The 22,082-nt window shown below is 45.7% G+C and overlaps 1 protein-coding gene and 1 pseudogene across 1 annotated transcript; one reads left to right on the top strand and one right to left on the bottom strand.

Annotated features, from left to right (window-relative positions):
• The first annotated feature begins 2,794 nt into the window (after window positions 1-2,794).
• ZNF550 (zinc finger protein 550) lies at window positions 2,795-21,169 on the top strand. The gene is made up of 4 exons (XM_019928879.3): window positions 2,795-3,120; window positions 9,542-9,668; window positions 10,732-10,827; window positions 17,361-21,169. Exons 1-4 carry the CDS (start codon window positions 3,094-3,096, stop codon window positions 18,350-18,352), a joined length of 1,242 nt encoding a protein of 413 aa, XP_019784438.2. The 5' UTR covers window positions 2,795-3,093; the 3' UTR covers window positions 18,353-21,169.
• Window positions 6,431-8,239, bottom strand: LOC109548890 (atlastin-2 pseudogene; annotated as a pseudogene).
• Window positions 21,170-22,082: the final 913 nt, after the last annotated feature.

Here is a 22,082-nt window from a genome sequence, read left to right as displayed (position 1 = left end):
TTAAAAATAATAAATAAATGGGAAAATAGCAGGGCTAGGGACTTCCATGGCTGTCCAGTGGTTAAGACTTTGTCTTCCAATGCAGGGGGTGCGGGTTCTATCCTTGGACAGGGAACTAAGATCCCACATGCCTCTGGACTATAAAATGCAAAACATAAAACAGAAGCAGCATTGTAACAAATTGAGGGACTTCCCTGGCTGTCCAATGGTTAAGCAACAGAGCTTCCACTACAGGGGGCATGGGTTTGATCTCTGCTCAGGGAACAAAGATCCCACATGCCCTGTGGTGTGGCCAAAAAAACAAAAACAGAAACTAAGAAACATTGTAACGAATTCAATAAAAGACTTTAAAAAATGGTCCACATCCAAAAAATATATATATTTTTTAATATAGCTGTGTGCTTCCCTGGTGGTGCAGTGGTTAAGAATCCGCCTGCCAATGCAGGGGACACGAGTTCGAGCCCTGGTCTGGGAAGATCCCACATGCCGCAGAGCAGCTAAGACTGTGCGTCACAACTACTGAGCCTGCGCTCTAGATCCCGCGAGCCACAACTACTGAGCCCGCGTGCTTCAACTACTGAAGCCCGTGCGCCTAGAGCCCATGCTCCGCAACAAGAGAAGCCACTGCAATGAGAAGCCCGCGCACTGCAACTGAGTAGCCCCTGATCACCGCAACTAGAGAAAGCCCGCGTGCAGCAACGAAGACCCAATACAGCCAAAAATAAATAAATAAAATAAATAAATGTATTTTATATATATATATATATATATATATATATATATATATATATATTAGCCGGGCTCGCTGGGGTTTCAACACAAACACTGAGGTGTACCCATGCAGGAATGAATTATTTTGTGTGGGAAGCAGGCAGAATGCCTCATCATCTACTTCCTTATGGGCCTCCTTACAGCTGTCATCCATTTCCCCTGTCATGATCCTTGCTGAAATCTTTTCTTTCTTATCCCATTGTTACTGACCAGGGTTCTTGGCCTCCTTAATCAAAATTGATCAGAGGCCAGACAAGAAATTCAGACAAGACTTTGCTGGGTCTCATGCTGCAGCACTAGGGAGCAAAAAAGCAAGTAAGTTTCCCTTGCTTGGTCCCTGATATGGGGGTGAGCTGGTCCCTTAAATGGGATGAGGGTAAGAGGAGGGTTGAGGGTTGGAACGGAGGTATGGCTTAGGTGGTCTGCCCACGCCCTTGGTGGTGCTTTGTGCAGGGCTCATGCACAGTACCCTGCTTTTGCTTCCGACACCTCAGAAGTGGCAGTTGGGTTTTTGGTCTTTTGTATTTTGCTGTTCATAATTTGCCCTAAAGCACATGTACACAGTTATACTTAGTCCCTTGTAGTTTCTTTGTATCTGTTGCTTGAGGAGATGTTCATCCAGGTGCAAGCACTACAGCAAAGCGTCCCAGGTCCCAGGTCCCAGCCTGTCTCACCTGGAATGCATACACTGACGCCTACAAAATTATCTCTAAAGTTCTGATCTATAGGAAGTTGGAGAGTGATAAGATAATATATCTTGGTTGCCAACTATTGAAAGCAGGCATATTGTGACTTAGTGACACTGCAGTGTGTGCACCAAGGTTTTTCTTTGGGCTCCTGCTTGCTGAATGGAGTCTACAATATAATGTCTCCCCTTAAAGGGATTATGTTTTCAAAAAATAGAAGGGACAGAATAAATATGAAGATATTTGGATAATAACATACACTTAAATTTATAATTTATGTTAAAGCACTTTCACTTTTTGTAAAATAAATCTTCTGTATATGTTCCAAACATACTTTTTTTTTTTTTTTTTTTTTTTGCTGTACGTGGGCCTCTCACTGTTGTGGCCTCTCCCGTTGCGGAGCATGGGCTCCGGACGCGCAGGCTCAACGGCCATAGCTTACGGGCCTAGCCGCTCTGCGGCATGTGGGATCTTCCCCGACCGGGGCATGAACCCGTGTCCCCTGCATCGGCAGGCGGACTCTCAACCACTGCGCCACCAGGGAAGCCTCCCCAAACATACTTTTGAAGATCTTCATGAATTTATTTAAACATTTATAGAAAGCAAAGTTTTTCTATTGTCCACCTGTTTAAGGGACACCCAACCTCTTCTTCTGCAACATCCTAGTAATGGCCATGTGTGAAGTCGGTTCTCTCTAGACCCTGAGCAAACACGCTGAAACGCACAGAACTGTGAAACTTCAGTCTGCATGTATTTGAACAGTAGCAAGATAAAGTTTATTAGTTCACATCTATGACTGTAGGTACTTTGTATCTGCGTGATATCATGATATCCTCGGAGCAGGCTCAACCAATCAGGAGGAGAGCCCAGACAGAGAGAGAGAGGCCCCCAAGACAAGGTCGGGCAGCGGGGGGCGGGGAGTACACAGGCAGATGTCATGAGGGAATTTCATTGGTGCCTTGTAATGTCACTAGGTCACAAGGGAGGACAAGGGGAGCTTGTGTCAGGTGCCACAGCCTCATCACTCTGGTGTACTCAGTCATCTGGGCGGGGTGCTCACAGACTGTGACGATGGGAGGCAGCAGAATACGAAGTTTAAAAAGTTTACCATATAGTATGTCCACTTGCTCAGTTAGGTGCATCTTAAATGACAAGATAAAGGAAACACAACAGGGAAACTGGGTGTGTCCCCTTTAGAAACATCCAATGCCTCGCCTCCTTCGTTGGAGCCTCTGTAGGCCCTTTGCCAGCTCCAGTCTCCCGCCTCTGGGACACTGGCTCCAAGGAGCAGACTCCCATTCCCGAGCGGATGCTGGACAAGAACTACATTACCCTGAAGACTATGCTCCACGGAATGGCTGTGAGCGCCGCTCTGATGACGTCACAGAAAACGGGCGTTAGTGGCTCGTGTTGTCAGGGGCGGGACTTCCTGTGTCGCCAGGGAGGCCGTTTGTTCGTGATGGGGCAGTTGTGTCTCTATCTTAGGTGACTTCTACCCGGGTCGTCGGGACGGAGCGGGGAGGACAGCCTGGAGGGCCCACCTGCGCCTTTGTACGACCTGGGGGAGGGTCAGCTAAGTCCGCTGGACCCGCCGGTCTCCGGCGCCCTCACGTGGTCCTACGCTCCCCGCGGTGCGATGGCGGCGCTGGTGACCCCGGCGCAGGTGAGTGGACGGCGCGCCAGGCCACGCCCGCTCGGACCCCACCCACGTGGCCGAGGCGCGCTGCTGTGCAGGATGGTGGTGTCCTGTGAGTCGTCACCTTGTCCTCCCCAGGGCATTGTTTGTCGGAGCCTCGGGATGGGGTCGCTTGTGCTTCGGGTGGGAATCCAGGTTAGGGGCTTCACACGGAGGGTCCCATTTCTGTCAGTCAGTGACTGGGACGCTGTGTGGTAGGGAGAGATGTGGCTTCTCGAATCCCCCTGACCCCATACCGGTGGCGTGGAAGGACCCGCAGGGAGGAGCGCAGGCCGCGCAGTCCGGAGACCTTTCTGTGTGTTGCGGCCCCGCCTCTTCCCGAGTCTAGGACTTTGAGCAGCTTTCCCTGCTGTTCTTGGTTATGTTTTGTTTTGTTTTTCTTGGCTGCGTGGTGAGGCATGCGGGATCCTAGTTCCCCGACCAGGGATGGAACCCGTGCTCCCTGCATTGGGAGCGCGGAGTCTTAACCACTGGACCGCCAGGGACGTCCCTGTCCTTGGCTTTTATGCTAAAGTTCCTCCAACTAGGTTGAGGGAACTAGAAAAACCACATAGGTGACGTGTATCCCCCCGAGTACAGCACGGTGCAGGGAGCATCACTCTGGATCTCTTTCCACGGAGGTGTCTCTTTAGCCTTTGTTGATCTTAGAGGCTCATCCCTGGGGGAATCTGACCCTTGGGTTCCCAGCTGTGTAACCTCTACAAAGATAAGGGCTGGGGTGAGGAAGAGGCAGAAGTAGCCTGCAGCAGCTTGGAGATTGCAGCCCTGCTAGGACAGAAAGGGTGTCAGGACAGGCAGGGCGCCCAGAAGGCCAAGGAATTTGTCTTTAAGTTTACAGCCAATGGAACTGGCTTCCCACTGAATCTGTTTTCCTATTTGAGGCTCAGTTACATATGGTAAGTGGTGATAGTGTGCAGGAGTGTGGTGTCCGTTTGGACATGAAAACACAAGAGGTCCTGGGTAATTCCATAGCCGTGACCCTGAGTACCCTCATCATAGTCCTGATCGCTGTCAGGACTTGTCTTATTTGTTAACTTCCCATTCACTTGGCTCCTTCCTCACTTTATTTCAGACTCACTCCAGTGTGCTGTCCTGCAACAGGCTTTCCCTGGTGCCCTGTCGAAAGCAGACCGTGACCTCTTGTCTTCTCACTCTACTTTCTTTCTTTTTTTCTTTCTTTTTAAAATTTATTTGTTTTATTTTTAACTGTGTTGGGTCTTTGTTGCTGCATGCAGGCTCTCTAGTTGTGGCCAGCGGAGGCTACTCTTCCTTGGGTTGTGCTGGCTTCTCATTACGGTGGCTTCTCTTGTTGTGGAGCACAGGCTGTAGGTGTGTGGGCTTCAGTAGTTGTGGCTCACAGACTCAGTAGTTGTGGCACACGGCCTCTAGAGTGCAGGCTCAGTAGTTGTGGTGCATGGGCTTAGTTGCTCCGCGCGGCACTTGGGATCTTCCCGGACCAGGGCTCAAACCCCTGTCCCCTGCATTGGCAGGCGGATTCTTAACCACTGAACCACCAGGGAAACTCTATTTTCTTGACTTTGGAATCTTTGCGTCCCTCTGACATTGTCTTGCTCATTTATATCGTTACTTGTTTAGCATCTCTTTCCAGCCCTGGACCATGAGCGCCTGTTGCTGCTCTCTGCCAAGACCTAGAACAGCCTGGGCTTGTAAAGGGCACTCAATAAATGGTTAAATGAATGAATGGGTCTGCCACTCAGGTGTTCCCATCACACTTATAATAAGTACAACCTCCTGCACTGTGGCCCACAGGCCTGTACTGGATCTGCCCCATGACTTCCTCCATGCTTCTTCTTCTCCCCTTCTTCTCTTACTCACCGCAGTCAGCCAGGAGGTCCTCAGCTTGCAAAATTCCTGCCCAATTTGCAGCTTTTCCCCTTGCATTTTCCTTCATCTGGGGCCCTGTTCCCAGATCTCTGCAGGGCTATCTCTCCCCACACTTCCTGTGCATCACTGTCACCTCTTAGGACAGTCTTTTCCTAGCTGTTTTAATTCTAGCTAAGGTACAACTTGCTCCCACCTGCCCATCTTCTGGCAACTCTGTGCCATCTTTTTCTGGCTGGATGTTCAATTCCCACTTCTGTTCCTTTATATATATATATATATATATATATATATATATATATATATATATAACAAAATTTTAATTATGTACTGAAAATAAATTACAGGAAAGAACTTTAAAATGCTACCTAAGACAAAGTCACGATAAACATTCCCATTGAATTCCCTTGGGGGGTGGTGGGGTGAGATTGCAGTGCTCAAGAAGATAAATATCACAAATATATCAAAAACTTCAAATTGTGTCTGCATTCACACACTGACATGAGCCACAAACATTCCTTCACAGTGACTGTACTCATTAGCCTACCACAGAACTAGATTTTGTCATAATCTACAAAACTTTTAATACAAAATCGTGTTTATATATTTATAATTCATATACATGCCCTATCTGCGATTTTAGAAAATAAAAGCTGCACACTGTATAGATACTCTTAACTCAGAGCTGTAGGCAACATTTTTGGTTGGAATTTCTCCCCCAATAAAATTAATGGCATATTTTATGTACACGAAGGCTAAACTGCATAAAGACAGTTCAGTTTCCCAGATATGCATCTCCTTTTTGGACAGGTTTATAAATTTTCAAAGGCAAGACAAATGTACACCTCAGGGTCATTTTCTTAGCTACAAGAGTTATCATGTAATTTCTGTGAAGTTCCTGATATATGCATTTATGTAATACTGGTATTGAAGGCAGTAAAGCAATATGTACTTTTAATGTCGTGGCTCAATAAAGGCTTCATTGTCATTGCAATCTGATTCTTGATACAGTGATTCATAACCTCTAAAAATTAAAATTTCAATGGGACACTGTGTTAAAGAGACTCTAAATAGATTTCTTAAAATATTTCCCTGAAATATCCTTTACATAAGACAGATTTCACTAACATTAGATTAAGTAAAAAGGGAAAAAAAAGAATTAAACATGGCACAAGTGTGCATGAAAACTAATGCACAGTTAGTCTTCATGTCTTAGGAGCCATAAATAGAATGCTTAAAACCAACAACTTCAACTCTGTGGCCGCCATCTGTGAAGCCAGTTATACTAAACTACTGCTACAGTTGATTGTAAACTTTGGTTTATTTTTATTTGAGTTCTCATTGTACAGCTAGCATGAAAAGAAGAAAGAGTGGAGTCCATGAGGAGATGAACTGTCAGTCTTTAATCTGGCATGATGAGACAGCTGGACAGTCAGGCTTGTTTTGATAGAGTTTGTTACAGACTGCCTTATGTTTTCCTCTGTCGAATTATCACCCAGGGGCTTCAATACCTGTTCCCATAGTGTTTCAGCAATCTGATCAATCATTGTTCAAATTTCTGTGAACTCCCCAGAGTATGTAACATATGCCCAAGTACAAAGAGGCCTCAGTGCTAACCCCATGACAAGGTTACACAGACGGCTATAGAGTTTAGGCCAACGAAACCAGTCAGTCCTGAGATTATATACATAGCAAACATGACTGCAAACAGTGTGGCAGGCGTATGAGCAGCATAGAAGATTTTTTTGCCATCATTGTGCTTTATAAAATTTGCATAGGTTTCTTTATAAAATTTGCATAGGTTTCTTCTATTTCAGCCTCAAGCTGGTCCTGATAATGACGGTAGAATTCATCTCCACCCATTTTTTTTACTGAACGAAACTGTTTAATCGCCACTTCCTTGAGATCCAGGTGTTTTCGCTTCCAGATCTGAAGGTGCAATGTAAGGCTTGTCCCCACCGCCTACCTGCTCCATACTTTCTCTCTTGCTCCTGCTACTGCAGCAAAATTATTAGCTTCAGCTGTTGCCTGAAGCATGGACTTTTTACATAAATTTTAATATAAGCCTTAAAGTATTCTACAAGATCTCTACAAATGACTTTCATCTCTTATCTCTTTTGCTACCAAATTTTCTGGGGCAAGTAGCACTGGAACCAGATTTCAAAGCTCTCGTTTAAACTCTTCATCAATATCTTTCAATCTCCCATCAAAACTAGGATGGGCTTCCCTGGTGGTGCAGTGGTTGAGAGTCCGCCTGCCGATGCAGGGGACATGGGTTCGTGTCCCTGTCCAGGAAGATCCCACATGCCGCGGAGTGGCTAGGCCCGTGAACCATGGCCGCTGAGCCTGCGCGTCCGGAACCCGTGCTGCTCAACGGGAGAGGCCACAAAAAAACTAGGATTAGTTGCAACTTTAAGACTAGGATGTGGCAAAAGGAAGCAACCAAGATTTGAGAAACAATTGTGAATGTGCTTCCTTACATTCTGTAGCTCTTCAGGTTGATTTTGTTTTACCTGCAATCTCTTTTCAAGGAATTGTTTTCCACTTTCCAAACCATATGAATGTTCATAAGGATAACTCCAGTTTCGAATCAAAAACATTAATGTCTGAAATGATTTCTGGTAGATTTCTTTCATTGCAAGTCTGCCATATTCTGTAAATAATTGCAAGTGTTGAAGATCATCTTCTTGAATATTTTGAGACAAATTATATACCTGGAGAGAGCCAGTCATAGTGCTCAGAGCAAACACTGTTGCACAATCTCTGATAGTTGACTGGCTATCAAAGACACCTTGGGTATCCATTAGCAGCACAGCCACTTTTGTTCATTCCAGACATACGCCTGTTTTTTCTCTTTTGCAACAAACTCGCCATGTAAAGCCAGTCAGTGCTTCATTGTTTCCACCAATCCAACTTTGAGAATCCTTGTTATACATACATCTAAGCATGAAGTCCAGTAAAAATGATTTCCCTTTACGAAAAGCTCCTGTCACGGATACCACTACTATGTGAAGATCTCTTATGTGCTCCTGTAGCAATATCTGCTCCAAAACTTCTTCATCAAGCTCAAAATTATGGTCATCTTCATGTGCAAGAACAATCTGTACTGGAAATGGTTTCTTCATAACCTCATCAGAGTTTACTAGGTCGTCATCTTCATAATTCTCACCTAGGAGGGTTGTGGACGAGACGTGGTTAACCCAGGTGTTTGGGTTGCTGGTTCGCCTCTGACGCCGCAGCCCCTCGTGCAGCTGCTACCTCCGCACTGCTTCGCCACCGCCCCCACCCTTTTTTTTTTTTTTTTTTTTTTTTGCCACGCAACGTCGCTTGTAGGATTTTAGTTCCCTGACCAACTATTGAGCTTAGGGCCTCAGCAGTGAAAGCGTGGAGTCCTAACCACTGAACCACCAGGGAACTCCCCCACTTTTCCTTAAATTTGAGGTTGTGGTTGATTTTCTAGAGCTGCCTGAGCCTCAGGCCTCTGGCTGTGACATGGTGGTGACGATGGCATTTACCTTGTGGGCTGTGGATTAGTAAAAGTCACAAAATACACTGAACACTTAACTGGGCCAGGCACTCCACAGCATCTGGTGTGGGAACATTTTCTCTTTAGTTCTAAGAATTGGCATAGTGGGAGTGATTGTTGTATTGATGTGGAAATTGATGCTTGGAGAAATGATGGGATGTCGTCCTCCCCATGATCACACTGCCAGCAAGTGTCAGATTTTTTTTATATATATAAATTTATTTATTTATTTGTGGCTGTGTTGGGTCTTTGTTGTTGCGTGCGGGCTTTCTCTACTTGTGGCAAGCAGGAGCTACTCTTCATTGCGGTGCGTGGGCTTCTCATTGCGGTGGCTTCTCTTTGTTGCAGAGCACGGACCCTAGAGCACATGGGCTTCAGTAGTTGTGGCATGTGGGCTCAGTAATTGTGGCTCACGGGCTCTAGAGCACAGGCTCAGTAGTTGTGGCACTCGGGCTTAGTTGCTCCGTGGCATGTGGGATGTTACCTGACCAGGGCTCAAACCCGTGTCTCCTGCATTGGCAGGCAGATTCTTAACCAGTGCACCACCAGGGAAGTCCCGAGTGTCAGATTTAAGAGTCTTCATTCAAACCCCAGAAATCTGGCTCCAGAGCGAGGGATCTCTAGTCACTTTACCGCAGCGTGTGAAGACCGCAGCCTGGGGCAGGTGCACCGTGAGGACCAGGGAGGCTCAGCACCTGTCACTTTGCTGTTACCATTGTTGGAATTATCATCATGAACATTTTCCCAGAGCACGTACCATCTGCCCCCAGTCCTCATGGAAAACCATTGTCTTTGTCATCTCTAGTGGCTTCCTTCACAGGAGGCTTTTCTCTCAGCCACAGTTGCGTTATATCCAGAGACTGCTTCCACCTCCCCCTTGAGCCCAACACAGAACTCGGCGACCAGCAGGCCTCAGTGGTTCAGGCCTGCGTCTCTCTGCATCTTCACCGGCAACAGAGTGACAGGGTTGATCCTATCCAAGTGCAAAAGCCCAACACCACTACCTATTTGACTGTCCAGGTGTTGGTGACCTTCAAGGATGTGGCCGTGACCTTTACCCGGGAGGAGTGGGGACAACTTGACCTGGATCAGAGGACCCTGTACCAAGAGGTGATGCTGGAGATCTGTGGGCTCCTGGTCTCACTGGGTAAGTGCTTAGCTCTCACACATGTGGGGAACCCCCCCCCACCTTGTTTCCAGGCTGATCAAAGTCACAGGAGTCACCTTTCCTCCTCCCCACAGGCCCTGCATTTTTCTGGTCGCTTCTCCTCCTGCCTGGTCTCCCTGTGTCTGTAGCAGTGATCAGTGGGATAGAAACAATGTCCTTATGAACACCAGCCCCATCCCAGTGCCCAGCACCCTCGGGCCTCAGTTTGAGGTCCTTGTTGCAGATTCCACAGGAGGGAAGCTGACTGACCCAGCCTGGTGATGTCAGGTATCACCACAGCCAGTTAGCAGGGCTGTTCTCAGACGAGTGGGTGAGTGAGGGAGACCCCTACATGGCATTTGTCATCAGTGCCACCCAGGGATCTTCCTAAACAGCACAATCTTGGTTCAAAGGCCCCTCATGTCTACATCATCATCACATGCTTTCTGAGGCCTGGGCCGTGATCCTCCCCTGGGCAGGAGATCATTTTAGAAGGTGCACAGGAATGTCATGGAATGCCACAGGTGGACACCCTGCAAAAGCCAGTCCTTTTACCTTCTCTGTCTGGCACGCTGATTGTTGTCAAGAGAAAGTCTCAGATCAGTGTGAGTGAGTATTCCATGGCCCCCTTTGTGGTTAATTTTTCTCTTCGACAGAGGGACCAGCCTCTAGCTCACAGCCCTGAGCCTTCTACGTGAACTTGCTAGGACCTTAATGCCATTATTTTGACTTCAGCGTTGTGGGATTTTTTGTTTTTTATTGGAGTATTCCCAGGGTCCCGTGGCTGTGTGTGAAAGTGGCATGACCCTGCATGGGGCTGGCTTCCACTGATGAAGTTTAAGGGAAGTGGTGTTGTGTAGACAGACAGCACCACCCTCTATAGCAGTTGCAGCCCAGGAGTGATGTTTGTGCCATTGGATTCCCAGTCACAGATCAACATTTTCTTTACTTTGGGAGCCGCTACATTCATGGTCTTGTTCCTGCCATGAAGTCTCAGATAGGCTGGAAGGGTTTCATTCTTCTCATCAAAACACCTGCGTCCTGTTTTTTTCTCCATCCACAGGGCATCCAGTTCCCAAACCAGAGTTGATCCACTTGCTGGAACATGGGCAGGAACTGTGGATGGGAAGGAGAGGTCTCCCACATAGCATGTGCCCAGGTAGGAGCCAATAGCTGTTGGGCAAGTGGGTTCACAGCAACCTTGAGAATGCATGGGGACCAGTGCCTCTGAGCTGCTATGTGAAACCCCCTTTGTGGGGTCTGGTGGTTTCTCTCACATCAAAGTATAGTGTGCATCAGCTGGCCAGCTTGGGACCACACCATTATTTAGAGACCCAGGCACCTTCTTTTTTTTTTTTTTAATTTTTATTTTCTCTCTTTTTTTGTTTTTATTGAAGTACAGTTGACTTACACTGTCGTGCTAATTTCTGCCATACAGCAAAATGACTCAGTTATACACATATATAATTCCTTTTTTATATCCTTTTCCATTATGGTTTATAACAGGATATTGAATATAGTTCCCTGCACTATACAGTAGGACCTTGTTGTTTATTCATCCTATATATAATAGTTTGCATTTGCTAATCCAAAACTCCCACTCCTTCCCTCCCCACCCACCCTCCTCCTTGACAAACGCAAGTCTGTTCTCTATGTCTGTGAGTCTGTTTCTCTTTCATAAGTAGGTTCATTTGTGTCATATTTTAGATTCCACATATAAGTGACATCATATGGTATTTGTCTTTCTCTTTCTGACTTACTTCACTTAGTATGATAATCTCTAGTTGCATCTAGAGATCCAGGAACCTTCTGACGTCAACGTATAGCTCTAAGGGTGGTCCAGCATAATCCAGCTGGTGGAGGGGAAACAGCAAGGGATAGGGGCCAGGTCACACCCAGATGCACACATACTTTACTCCCCTGTATCTCACAGGCAAGGACTAGGCATTTGGCCACAGCTGGATGCTCAGGACTGGAGAGTGTGGTTTTGCTCTGGGCCGAAGGAGAAGAGCCAGTGGGCTTGGTTTGTATGACCTCTGTCTACCCTACTCACCCTGCTCTCAGGAAGTCAGAGCGAGGCTAGTGTGTATGTGAGTGGGTTGTTTGAAGGTATAATGAGATAATGCAGAAAACTGCTTAGTACAGTGCCTGGTCTATAGAGAGGGTCGACTAAGGTCAGTTCTTACCGTATCCATGTAATTGTATTAATCAAAGTGAATGGTGGTATCACGCATTTTTCCTGGACTTCTAGACTCAGAGGAAAAGGGGCCTTTCTTCCCCTTGAAGTTATGATCTATGCTATACTCTCTATGGAACTCTTTCCCACCTTCTCCATCCATTTATCCATCCTCCTGTTTGTCCACAAGACACTCAGAAGCAGCCCCTTGCACTGTACCTTCCTGCCCCTCTTGCCCTTAAGAACACCAAGCGGATGTTTGGGGTTTTCAGCCCCACATCTCTGCTGCTGACTGTAGCTTGAATAATCCACAGTGAGTCACGGTCTCTACTCTCTATCGGTCCTTCAGTCTTCTCAGCCCGCCTGTAAGTGTCTTTGGCCAACTCCACTACCGATGCTCTGTTCCACACGCCACCCCGCCCCCATTTCCTTATTCCCAGATCTCCACTTTCGTGTCTCAGAGACCTCTCAAGCTTGTCATGCCTTAGAAGACCCCTGGGATCCTGCCCACTCCTATCCCGTGCCTTGTTCTGAGAACGTCCTGCCATCTAAGCTGATTAGAAGATTAGCAACACCTCAGCCAGCCTCTCTCTCCATCAAACCAACATCCGTCCATCCCCAGGCCTGCCCATTTGAGATTATCCGTGTGTCCTGAGTCCATCACCAGCACCCTAATTCAAGCTCTCGTCATCTTTTTATATATATATAAATTTATTTATTTTATTTTATTTATTTTTGGCTGTACTGGGTCTTCACTGCTGCGCGCAGGCTTTCTCTAGTTGCAGCGAGCGGGGGCTACTCTTTGTTGCGGTGTGTGGGCTTCTCATTTGCTGTGGCGGAGCACGGGCTCTAGGTGCACGATCTTCAGTAGTTGCAGCACATGCGCTCGTGGGCTCTAGAGTGCAGACTCAGTAGTTGTGGCACACGGGCTTACTTGCTCTGCGGCATGTGGGATTTTCCGTGACCAGGGATCGAACCCATTTCCCCTGCTTTGGCAGGCGGATTCTTAACCACTGCACCACCAGGGAAGTCCCTCTCATCATCTTTTTTTTTTTTTAATAAATTTATTTATTTTATTTATTTATTTATTTTTGGATCTGTTGGGTCTTCATTGTTGCACGTGAGCTTTTTCTAGTTGTGGCAAGCGGGGGCTACTCTTCGTTGCAGTGCGTGGGCTTCTCATTGCGGTGGCTTCTCTCGTGGAGCACAGGTTCTAGGCTCATGGGATTCAGTAGTTGAGGCACGCAGGCTCAGTAGTTGCGGCTCACGGGCTCTACAGCACAGGCTCAGTAGTTGTGGCTCATGGGGTTAGTTGCTCCGCGGCATGTGGGATCTTCCCAGACCACGGATCAAACCCGTGTCCCCTGCATTGGCAGGCGGATTCTTAACCACTGTGCCACCAGGGAAGCCCACAACTCTTGAAAGAGTTGTCTCATTTTGGAAATGATGGACAGTTGTCCTGTGGTGTATGTGGGGGATGGGTTCCAGTGCTCCCGCAGATACCAACATCCGTGGATGCTAAGGTCCCTTATGGGGCCGTCCCCCTCCATATGCACAGTTCCATATCTTCAGATTCAGTCAACTGCAGATTATGTAGTATTTTGATCCATGGTCGGTTGATTTCATGGATGCAGAACTCACAGATACAAAGGGCTGAAATCATGTATAAGTGGACCTATGGGTTTTAGACCCGTGTTATTCAAGGATTGACTCTATATATTTGACTTCCATACCTTTTGTTTTTAAAATCTACTTAATTTTTTTATATCGGAATTATACAGTGATACATATCAATCCTTCAGGTTCAGCTTCACTTTTTCTTTTTTCAATTTTTAAAAAATTTTTATTGCAGTATAGTTGATTTAGAATGTTGTGTTAATTTCTGCTGTACAGCAAAGTGATTCAGTTATACATATGTATACATTCTTTTCCATTATGGTGTATCACAGGATATTGAATATAGTTCCCTGTGCTATAAAATGGGACCTTGTTTATCCATCCTATATGTAATTGTTTGCATCTGCTAATCCCAAACTCCCAATCCATCTCTCTCCACCAACCCCCTTGGCAACCACAAGACTGCTCTCTATACCTGTGAGTCTGTTTCTCTTTTGTAGGTAAGTTCATTTGTGTCATTGTGTCATTTTTTTTTAGATTCCACATATAAGTGATATTATATGGTATTTGTCTTTCTCTGAGTTACTTTGCTTAGCATGACAATCTCTAGATCCATCCACGTTGCTGCAAATGGCATTATTTCATTCTTTTTCATGGCTGAGTAACATTCCATTGTATGTATGTACCACATCTTCTTTATCCATTCCTCTGTCAATGGACATTTAGGGTATTTCCATGTCTTGGCTATTGTAGATAGTGCTGCTGTGAACATAGGGGTGCATATAGCTTTTTGAATTAGAGTTTTGTCTGGATATATGCCCAAGAGTGGGAAATCATCTTTACTTTTCACATATGTATAAACTGAGGTATCCTCCACCTCACCCAAAATTTAGACTATTTCCAGTTCTGTTGCAGGTTCCTGGTGCTTCATCCTTGTCAATAGCTTGTCCTACAGTGTTACCCAGTGTTTACACTCTATTACTGTGGATAGGTTTTCTTTTTCTTTTCCTTTTGGGTGAGGGGGCGTGCCTCAAACAACAGAAATTTATTGTCTTAGTTCTAGATGCTGGGTGTCCGTAGGTTTGGTTTCTACTGAGGCCACTCTCTTTGGCCTGTAGAATAAGATGGCTTGTTCTTGCTAATGGCATTGCTGTCATCCTAACTGCCCAGTACAACAATGAGAATAATAACATTAGACTTCTTCAGAGAATCAGACCCAAAAGGAGATAAATCAGAGTTTTATTCTATTGATTGGGCTTCATGTGATTGTGAGGGTTAAGTGATTTCAAAATCTTCGGGGCAGTCCAGTAAGCTGGAAGAGTAGATGCTTGCAGTCCTGGGTCTGGAGGCAGAATCCTTTCCCTCCCAGGGCATCTCAGCCTTTTCCCTTAGGGACATTGTTTTTTTTTTTTTAAGTTTATTTATTTATTTATTTTTCTGGCTGCGTTGGGTCTTCGTTGCTCCATGTGGGCTTTCTCTAGTTGTGGTGAGCGGGGGCTACTCTTCATTGCAGTGCATGGGATTCTCATTTTGGTGGCTTCTCTTGTTGTGCAGCACGGGCTCTAGGTGCACGGGCTTCAGTAGTTGCATCACGTGGGCTCAGTAGTTGTGGTTCACGGGCTCTAGAACCCAGGCTCAGTAGTTGTGGCGCACAGGCTTAGTTGCACCGCAGCTTGTGGTATCCTCCCAGACCAGGGCTCGGACCTGTATTCCTTGAATTGGCAGGTGGATTCTTAACCCCTGCGCCACCAGGGAAGCCCCAAGGACATTGATTGATCGGATGAGGCCCACCCACATTAAGAAGGGTAACTTGCCTTTCTCAAAGTTTGATGATTCCAGTGTCAGTCATATCTAAAAAGTACCTCACAGCAACCTCCAGAATGGTGTTTGACCAAAGAGCTCAGCACAGTAGCCAAGCCAAGTTGACATATAAAATTAACCACCATACATACTCGCACTGCGTCAAGAAATGTGCTGAGAGCTTTACAGGCATTTTCTCATTTAACCCTCATGACACCTGGAGAAACTGAGAGTCCTCTAGTCTCTTAGGTGAGGAAATTATGACATAAAGAAGAAAGGAGGGGGTTTCCCTGGTGGCTCAGTGGTTAAGAATCTGTCTGCCAATGCAGGGGACACGGGTTTGAGCCCTGGTCCGGGAAGATCCCACATGCTGCAGAGCAACTACTGAGCCTGTGCTCTAGAGCCTGCATGCCACAACTACTGAAGCCCACATGCCTAGAGCCCATGCTCCGCAACAAGAGAAGCCACCGCAATGAGAAGCCCGCGCAACACAACGAAGAATAACCCCCGCTTGCCGCAACTAGAGAAAGACCACGTACAGCAACGAAGACCCAATGCAAGCAAAAATAAATAAATAAAATACATAAATTTAAAGAAAAATAAAAGAAGAAAGGAGGGACTTCCCTGACGGTCTAGTGGTTAGGGCTGTGCCCCTCCACTTCAGGGGGCACACGTTTGATTCCTCATCAGGGAACTAAGATCCCACAAGCCGCTCCTCAAACTGAGGCATTGTGACTCCAGAGCTCTCCCTGCTAACACCACTCTAATGTTTCTCAACAGAGCAGAAACTCGTCTTTCATACCGTTTGAGTTTGTGTGTCCCACTACCCCTTTTCTTCTGAGATTTTTATTCTCTTCTTCCTGTAACCGCCCCTTCAGGCTTGCCTTCCTCAGGATTCTGGTGCCACTTTCTTCTTGTAACTCTCTTTTTTTGCTGCGCTGTGTGGCTTGTGGGATCTTAGTTCCCTGACCAGGGATCAAACCCAGGACCCCTGTAGTGGAAGCATGGAGTCCTAACCACTGGACCACCAGTGAAGTACCTCTTTGTTTTTTTTTTAATTCAAACAGTATTTTCAGTGTTTTATTTATCAGCCACTTATATAGCACTTATTACATCCCAGGCCATTTTCTAGGCAATTTTTTCTTTTTTAATTGAAATATAGTTGATTTACAATGTTGTGTTTCAGGTGTATAGTAAAGTGATTCAGTTATACATATACATATATCCATTCATTTTCAGATCCTTTTGCCTTATAGGTTATTACAAGGTATTGAGTATAGTTCCTTGTGCTATACAGTAGGTGCTTGTTGTTTATATATAGTAGTGTGTATCTGCTAAACCCAAACTCCTAATTTATCTTTCCCTCCCCCCAACCTTTCCCCTTTAGTAACCATGAGTTTGTTTTCTATGTCTGTGAGCCTGTTTCTGTTTTGTAAATAAGTTCATTTGTATCATTGTTTTTTTAGATTCCACATATAAGTGATATCCTATGATATTTGTCTTTCTCTGACTCACTTCACTTAGTATGATAATCTCCAGGTCCATCCAGGTTGCTGCAAATGGCATGATTTCCTTCTTGTTTATGGCTGATTGATAGTACCTTTTCTTCTTATAACTCTTAAGCACTCTCCAAAGGTGGATCTACCCACGCTTATTCCTTCCGTTTCTACCCAGTACCCCATCCTTCTTTCTTTCTGGCAACTCTGATGTCTGCATTAGGACCCAGCTCATGGGACGCCTCCCAGGGAAGATGACCTTTTCTTCCCAGTCTTGCTAGGTGCCACTTCCCTACACTCTCACAGAACCAAGACATCAATCCTTGAGGCAGATGCTCTCCAGAGAGTATTATTGAAACTGTCCTCCCTCCCCTACTCCAGATCCTCTCTCTCCCGGTCCGGCCTCCTGCCAGATTTTCCCTTTAATGGTGTTAGGGTACAAGGGTCATAGAAAGTAACTGGAAATCTAGGATACACTGACGTTAAAACATAGCAGATATCAGAGGTGCTGATTTCATCCTCATTTGTTCACTGAAGTGTTGCTTCTGTTTCTTCTGTGTTGCATCACCGAAAGTCCCCCTTTGTGTATTGGATTCTTTCCAGATGACAGAGCAAAACGTCAGACCAGAGAGCTGGTTTTGTCTGAAGGAGTCTTGCTCCAGGGAAGCCTGACTCTGGGATCTTCAAGGGACTGCAGGTCGAGGCAAGCCATGGATCCAGAAGGGCTTTTGGAAGTGCAGAAAGGTCAGCTGAGGCCAGAGACAGACGCCCACAAGGAAACCCATCCTGGGAAAACGAGCCTTGAAGATGATGGTTTGGAGGCGGATGATGGTGTGCACTCCAGGGCGTTCCAGGAGAGAGTCTCTCAGGGAGATGTTCTCTGTGAGCGTGACCCACAGGGACCAGGAAAAGGCCCCCTGATTCATAACCTCTACAAGTGCAAGCAGTGCGGGAAGAGTTTTAACAGGAAGTGGTACCTTGTTCGACATCAGCGGATTCACACTGGAATGAAGCCCTATGAATGCAATGCGTGTGGGAAAGCTTTCAGCCAGAGCTCAACCCTGACCCGGCACTACGTCATCCACACCGGGGAGACGCCATACAAATGTGCCGAGTGTGGGAAGGCCTTCAAACGCAGGTCATACCTCCTGCAGCACCAGCCGATCCACACTGGGGAGAAGCCCTATGAGTGCGGCCAGTGTCGAAAGGCCTTCACCCACCGCTCTACTTTTATTCGCCACAATAGGACCCACACTGGAGAAAAACCCTTTGAATGCAAAGAATGTGAGAAATCATTTAGCAACAGAGCACACCTCATCCAGCACTACATCATCCACACTGGAGAGAAGCCCTACGATTGCACAGAGTGTGGGAAGGCCTTCAGGTGCAGCTCAGAACTCCTACAGCACCAGCGGATTCACACGGGGGAGAAGCCCTACGAGTGTGCCCAGTGTGGGAAGGCCTTTCACCGGAGCACGTACCTCATCCAGCACTCTGTCATCCACACCGGGGAGACGCCATACAAGTGCGCCGAGTGTGGGAAGGCCTTCAAACGCAGGTCACATCTCCTGCAGCACCAGCGGGTTCATACTTGAGAAAAAGGCCTTCACCGCTGCTCCTTTTTTGTCTTTCATGAGGGGATCCATGCTGGAGGGAAGAACCCTTTGAGTGTAAAGAATTCTGGGAGGGTTTTTTTGTCTGCTTTTCAAATGCATAAGTGGTCATGTGGGAGAAGACGCCTTGCGAATGCAGTGGAAATGTCAAAAGCCTTCGGCCCCTGCTCATCGTTCAGAGGATTCATTCTGTGGAGAAACTCAGCACATGAAGCTATGCCACCCGTGGGTCCGTCCACCTCTGTCAACATCAGAGAACATACCGGGGAAAGACGTTCTGAATGTAACCAGAAGGACGCTCCTCAGCCAAAAGAAGACTCATCCTCGCCACCTGAGAATGTGTAATGAAGAGGAACCACTTAATTATTGCCATGAGAAAGCCTCCTGTGACATGTCACCACTAGTCACGTAGAGTCATATTGGAACTTGACGGAGCTTGGGCTTTCCCTGTGAGGAAGCGCAGAGGAGACAGACTCAGGGTTCGTTATGCACTTATAACAACATTCAGCCACAGGGCTCCCCCTTGGTTTGCACTTAAGCCATCTCAGCATTATGTTAAAAAGAAAACTAACAAGGGAATTCCCTGCAGAGTCCCAGTGGCTAGGACTCCGCGCTTTCACTGTCAGAGGACCTGGCTTTGATCCCTGTCGGGGAACTAAGATCCCGCAAGCCCCACGGTGTGACGAATAAAGAAAAAAGAAAAATAACAAAGAGGTGGAGGGGATAGAGACAAAGACTATAAACGGAAAAAACCAAATGCTTTTGTAAGCTCTTTCAGACTTTCCTGCCAAGCCTGTTGCAGTTTTTCATCAGTTCTGTTTTTTGGTGGGGCAATGTTTGAGGGAGCAAAGGACCCCAGCCCTTTGTTTTTATGTGTTCACTGCTGTCTTGTATCATGAAACTTGGACGTTGAGGGCAGCTCCACCAACATTTGTTGGAAGGCTTGGTTCCGAACATCTCTAGCCATTGGCATAATTCTTTGTGAGAAATATGAGGGCTTGAGTCATGAGCTACTTGAACTTGTAAGAAATTAGAATACCGAAAATAGCATCACACAATACTTGTATTTTATATCTAAGGAGAGAATGGTCCACATAGGGATCGCGACATTAAAATGTGCACCCCTAAAGACGTTGAATTTTTTTTTAATAGGTAAACTCCTGTTCATCTGGTTTTAAATGCCTGATACTATCTCTCACTCTTTCTTCTTCTTCTTCTTCTTTTTTAGTTTAAAAAGAAGTACGTTTATTAGTATATGCACACAGTTTGCAGAATAGAAACATTTAGAGTATTTAGGGAAATTCAGTCAAATTCAACAAACCTCAGTGAAAACATGTTGTATTTGTTTAATGGCAGACAGGTAATTACTTGAGTCTATTAACTGGCTGCATTTTCAGTCTTCAATAGGTTCTTTTTTTTTTCTTTTAATTTTTTTTTTTATTTTATCTTTGACCACATTGGGTCTTCATTGCTGTGTGTGGGCTTTTCTCTGGTTGCGGTGAGCAGGAGCTACTCTTCGTTGTGGTGCACAGGCTCCTGATTGTGGTGGCTTTTCTTGTTGTGGAGCACAGACTCTAGGCACGCGGGCTCAGTAGTTGTGGCGCACGGGCTTAGTTGCTCCACAGCATGTGGGATCTTCCTGGACTAGGGCTCAAACCCATGTCCCCTGAGTTGGCAGGTGGATTCTTAACCACTGCACCACCAGGGAAACCCTCAATAGGTTCTTTGAAAAGATGTTTAGCAAGGTGGAAGATAACTTGATCCATGTCACTTAGAGGCTTTATTTATCTATTTTTAAAAATATTATTGGAGTATACTTGATTTATAATGTTGTACAGCAAAGGTGTACAGCAAAGTGATTCAGTTATACATATATACATATACTCATGTATATGAGTTATACATATACTCATTCTTTTTCAGATTATTTTCCCTTATATGTTATTACAAAATATTGAGTATAGTTCCCTGTTCTATACCGTAGGCAGTTGTTGGTTATCTGTTTTATATATAGTAGTGTGTATATGTCAATCCCAATCTCCCAATTTATCCCTCCCCCCCCCAATTCTCACTCTTGATTCCATTCTATGTGGGTTTTTTTCTTTTTCTTTTTTTAATCATTCATTCATTCACTTCGATATTTATTGGATGCCAGAATCACTGTTCTGGGCACTTGAAAGGCATCACTGAACAAAACAGGTTGAAAAAAGAAACAATCTTGCCCTGCAGAGTTTACATAAGCAGCATAATAAACAATAAATTGTATAAAATACTAGAAGGTCATAAGTGTTACTGAAGGGAAAAAATGGAGCAGTGTAAGTTCAATGATACACACCAATCTGTGAGGGGATAAGAACACGTCATAATTTTAAATAGAATGGTTAAAGTGGGGCCTCTTCTCAAAGCTGACGTTTATGCAAAGACTTGGGAAGAGAAGAAGGTGCTAACTATGTGGGTATTTGGAGAAAGTTCTCCCCATGTAGAGGGAACATCCAGTTCAAGGGCTTTACAGCTGGGACATAACCTGGAATATTCGAGGCACATCAAGGAGGTGATGGAGCTGAATCAGTGATGAAGAGAGGGAATAGTAGGAGATTAATTCAGAAAGGAAATTGGGAGTCCAACTGCAGTCAAACGCTGCATAACACTGTTAGGGTCTTGGCTTTGACTCTGAATGAAATGGGGAGACATTGGAGGATTTGAAGCAGAGGAATGGCTTGATCTGCCATGTCTTTAAAGGGTCACACCGGCTGATGTATTGAAAGTGGTTTGTTGGAGGGTTTGTTTTCTTTATTGTCTCTGACAGCAAGGTGCTCATCCTGTGTGGCTGTGGCCTTCTGAGGTGAGTGCTATTTCTTTCCTCTTTCCACTGTTTCAGCCTCTCTAACCCTGTGGAAAGGACTGGACATTTCCAAGTCCCCCTCTGCAGCTTTCTAGCGGTTGAATTATAGGTAAAACCAGTAAAATAAAACACACATCCAAGTTAAATTCATGGTAAAGGAGAAGGATCCTCCTTGTCCGATCTTATAAATGTTTGTGTGAAGCTGTTTTTTATGTTTTTACAGAGTAAAGTGCCAGGGATTTTAACAGGTGAGTCTAGATGTATACATGCAGGTCTCGTGTTTGTATGGGTTTCACAGTTGTCACCATGGACTTACTCCCTTGTGCTGGCATTGGATATGAGTACTTGAAATTTGTCCTGAGATTTTTTTTCCTTTGAGGCTAGTTTTCAAGCTACACAAGATAATCAGTATTAACTGAAATAATGTGAAAAAATGTGCCATACAGGGGCTTCCCTGGTGGTTCAGTGGTTAAGAATCTGCCTGCCAATGCAGGGGACACGGGTTTAAGCCCTGGTCCAGGAGGATCCCACACGCTGCAGAGTGACTAAGCCCATGTGCCACAGCTACTGAGCCTGCGGTGTAGAGCCCGAGAGCCACAACTACTGAGCCCATGTGCCTAGAACCTGTGCTCCACAACAAGAGAAACCACCGCAATGAGAATCCTGCACACCGCAACAAAGAGTAGCCCCCGCTCGCCACAACTAGAGAAAGCCCACACGCAGCAACGAAGACCCAATGCAGCCAAAAAGAAATTTAAAAAAAAATGTGCCGTACAGAAAAATATAAAATGATCATTTTTCTCACTCGGGGCCTTCTTCAGAGCCCTTTTTTTTTTTTTTTTTGGCTGCGCTGGGTGTTCATTGTGGTGC

The sequence above is a fragment of the Tursiops truncatus genome, chromosome 19 (genome assembly GCF_011762595.2).
Source record: "Tursiops truncatus isolate mTurTru1 chromosome 19, mTurTru1.mat.Y, whole genome shotgun sequence".
NCBI lineage: Eukaryota > Metazoa > Chordata > Mammalia > Artiodactyla > Delphinidae > Tursiops > Tursiops truncatus.
Note: the sequence above shows the minus strand (reverse complement) of the source record. Positions and strands in the feature narration are given on the sequence as shown.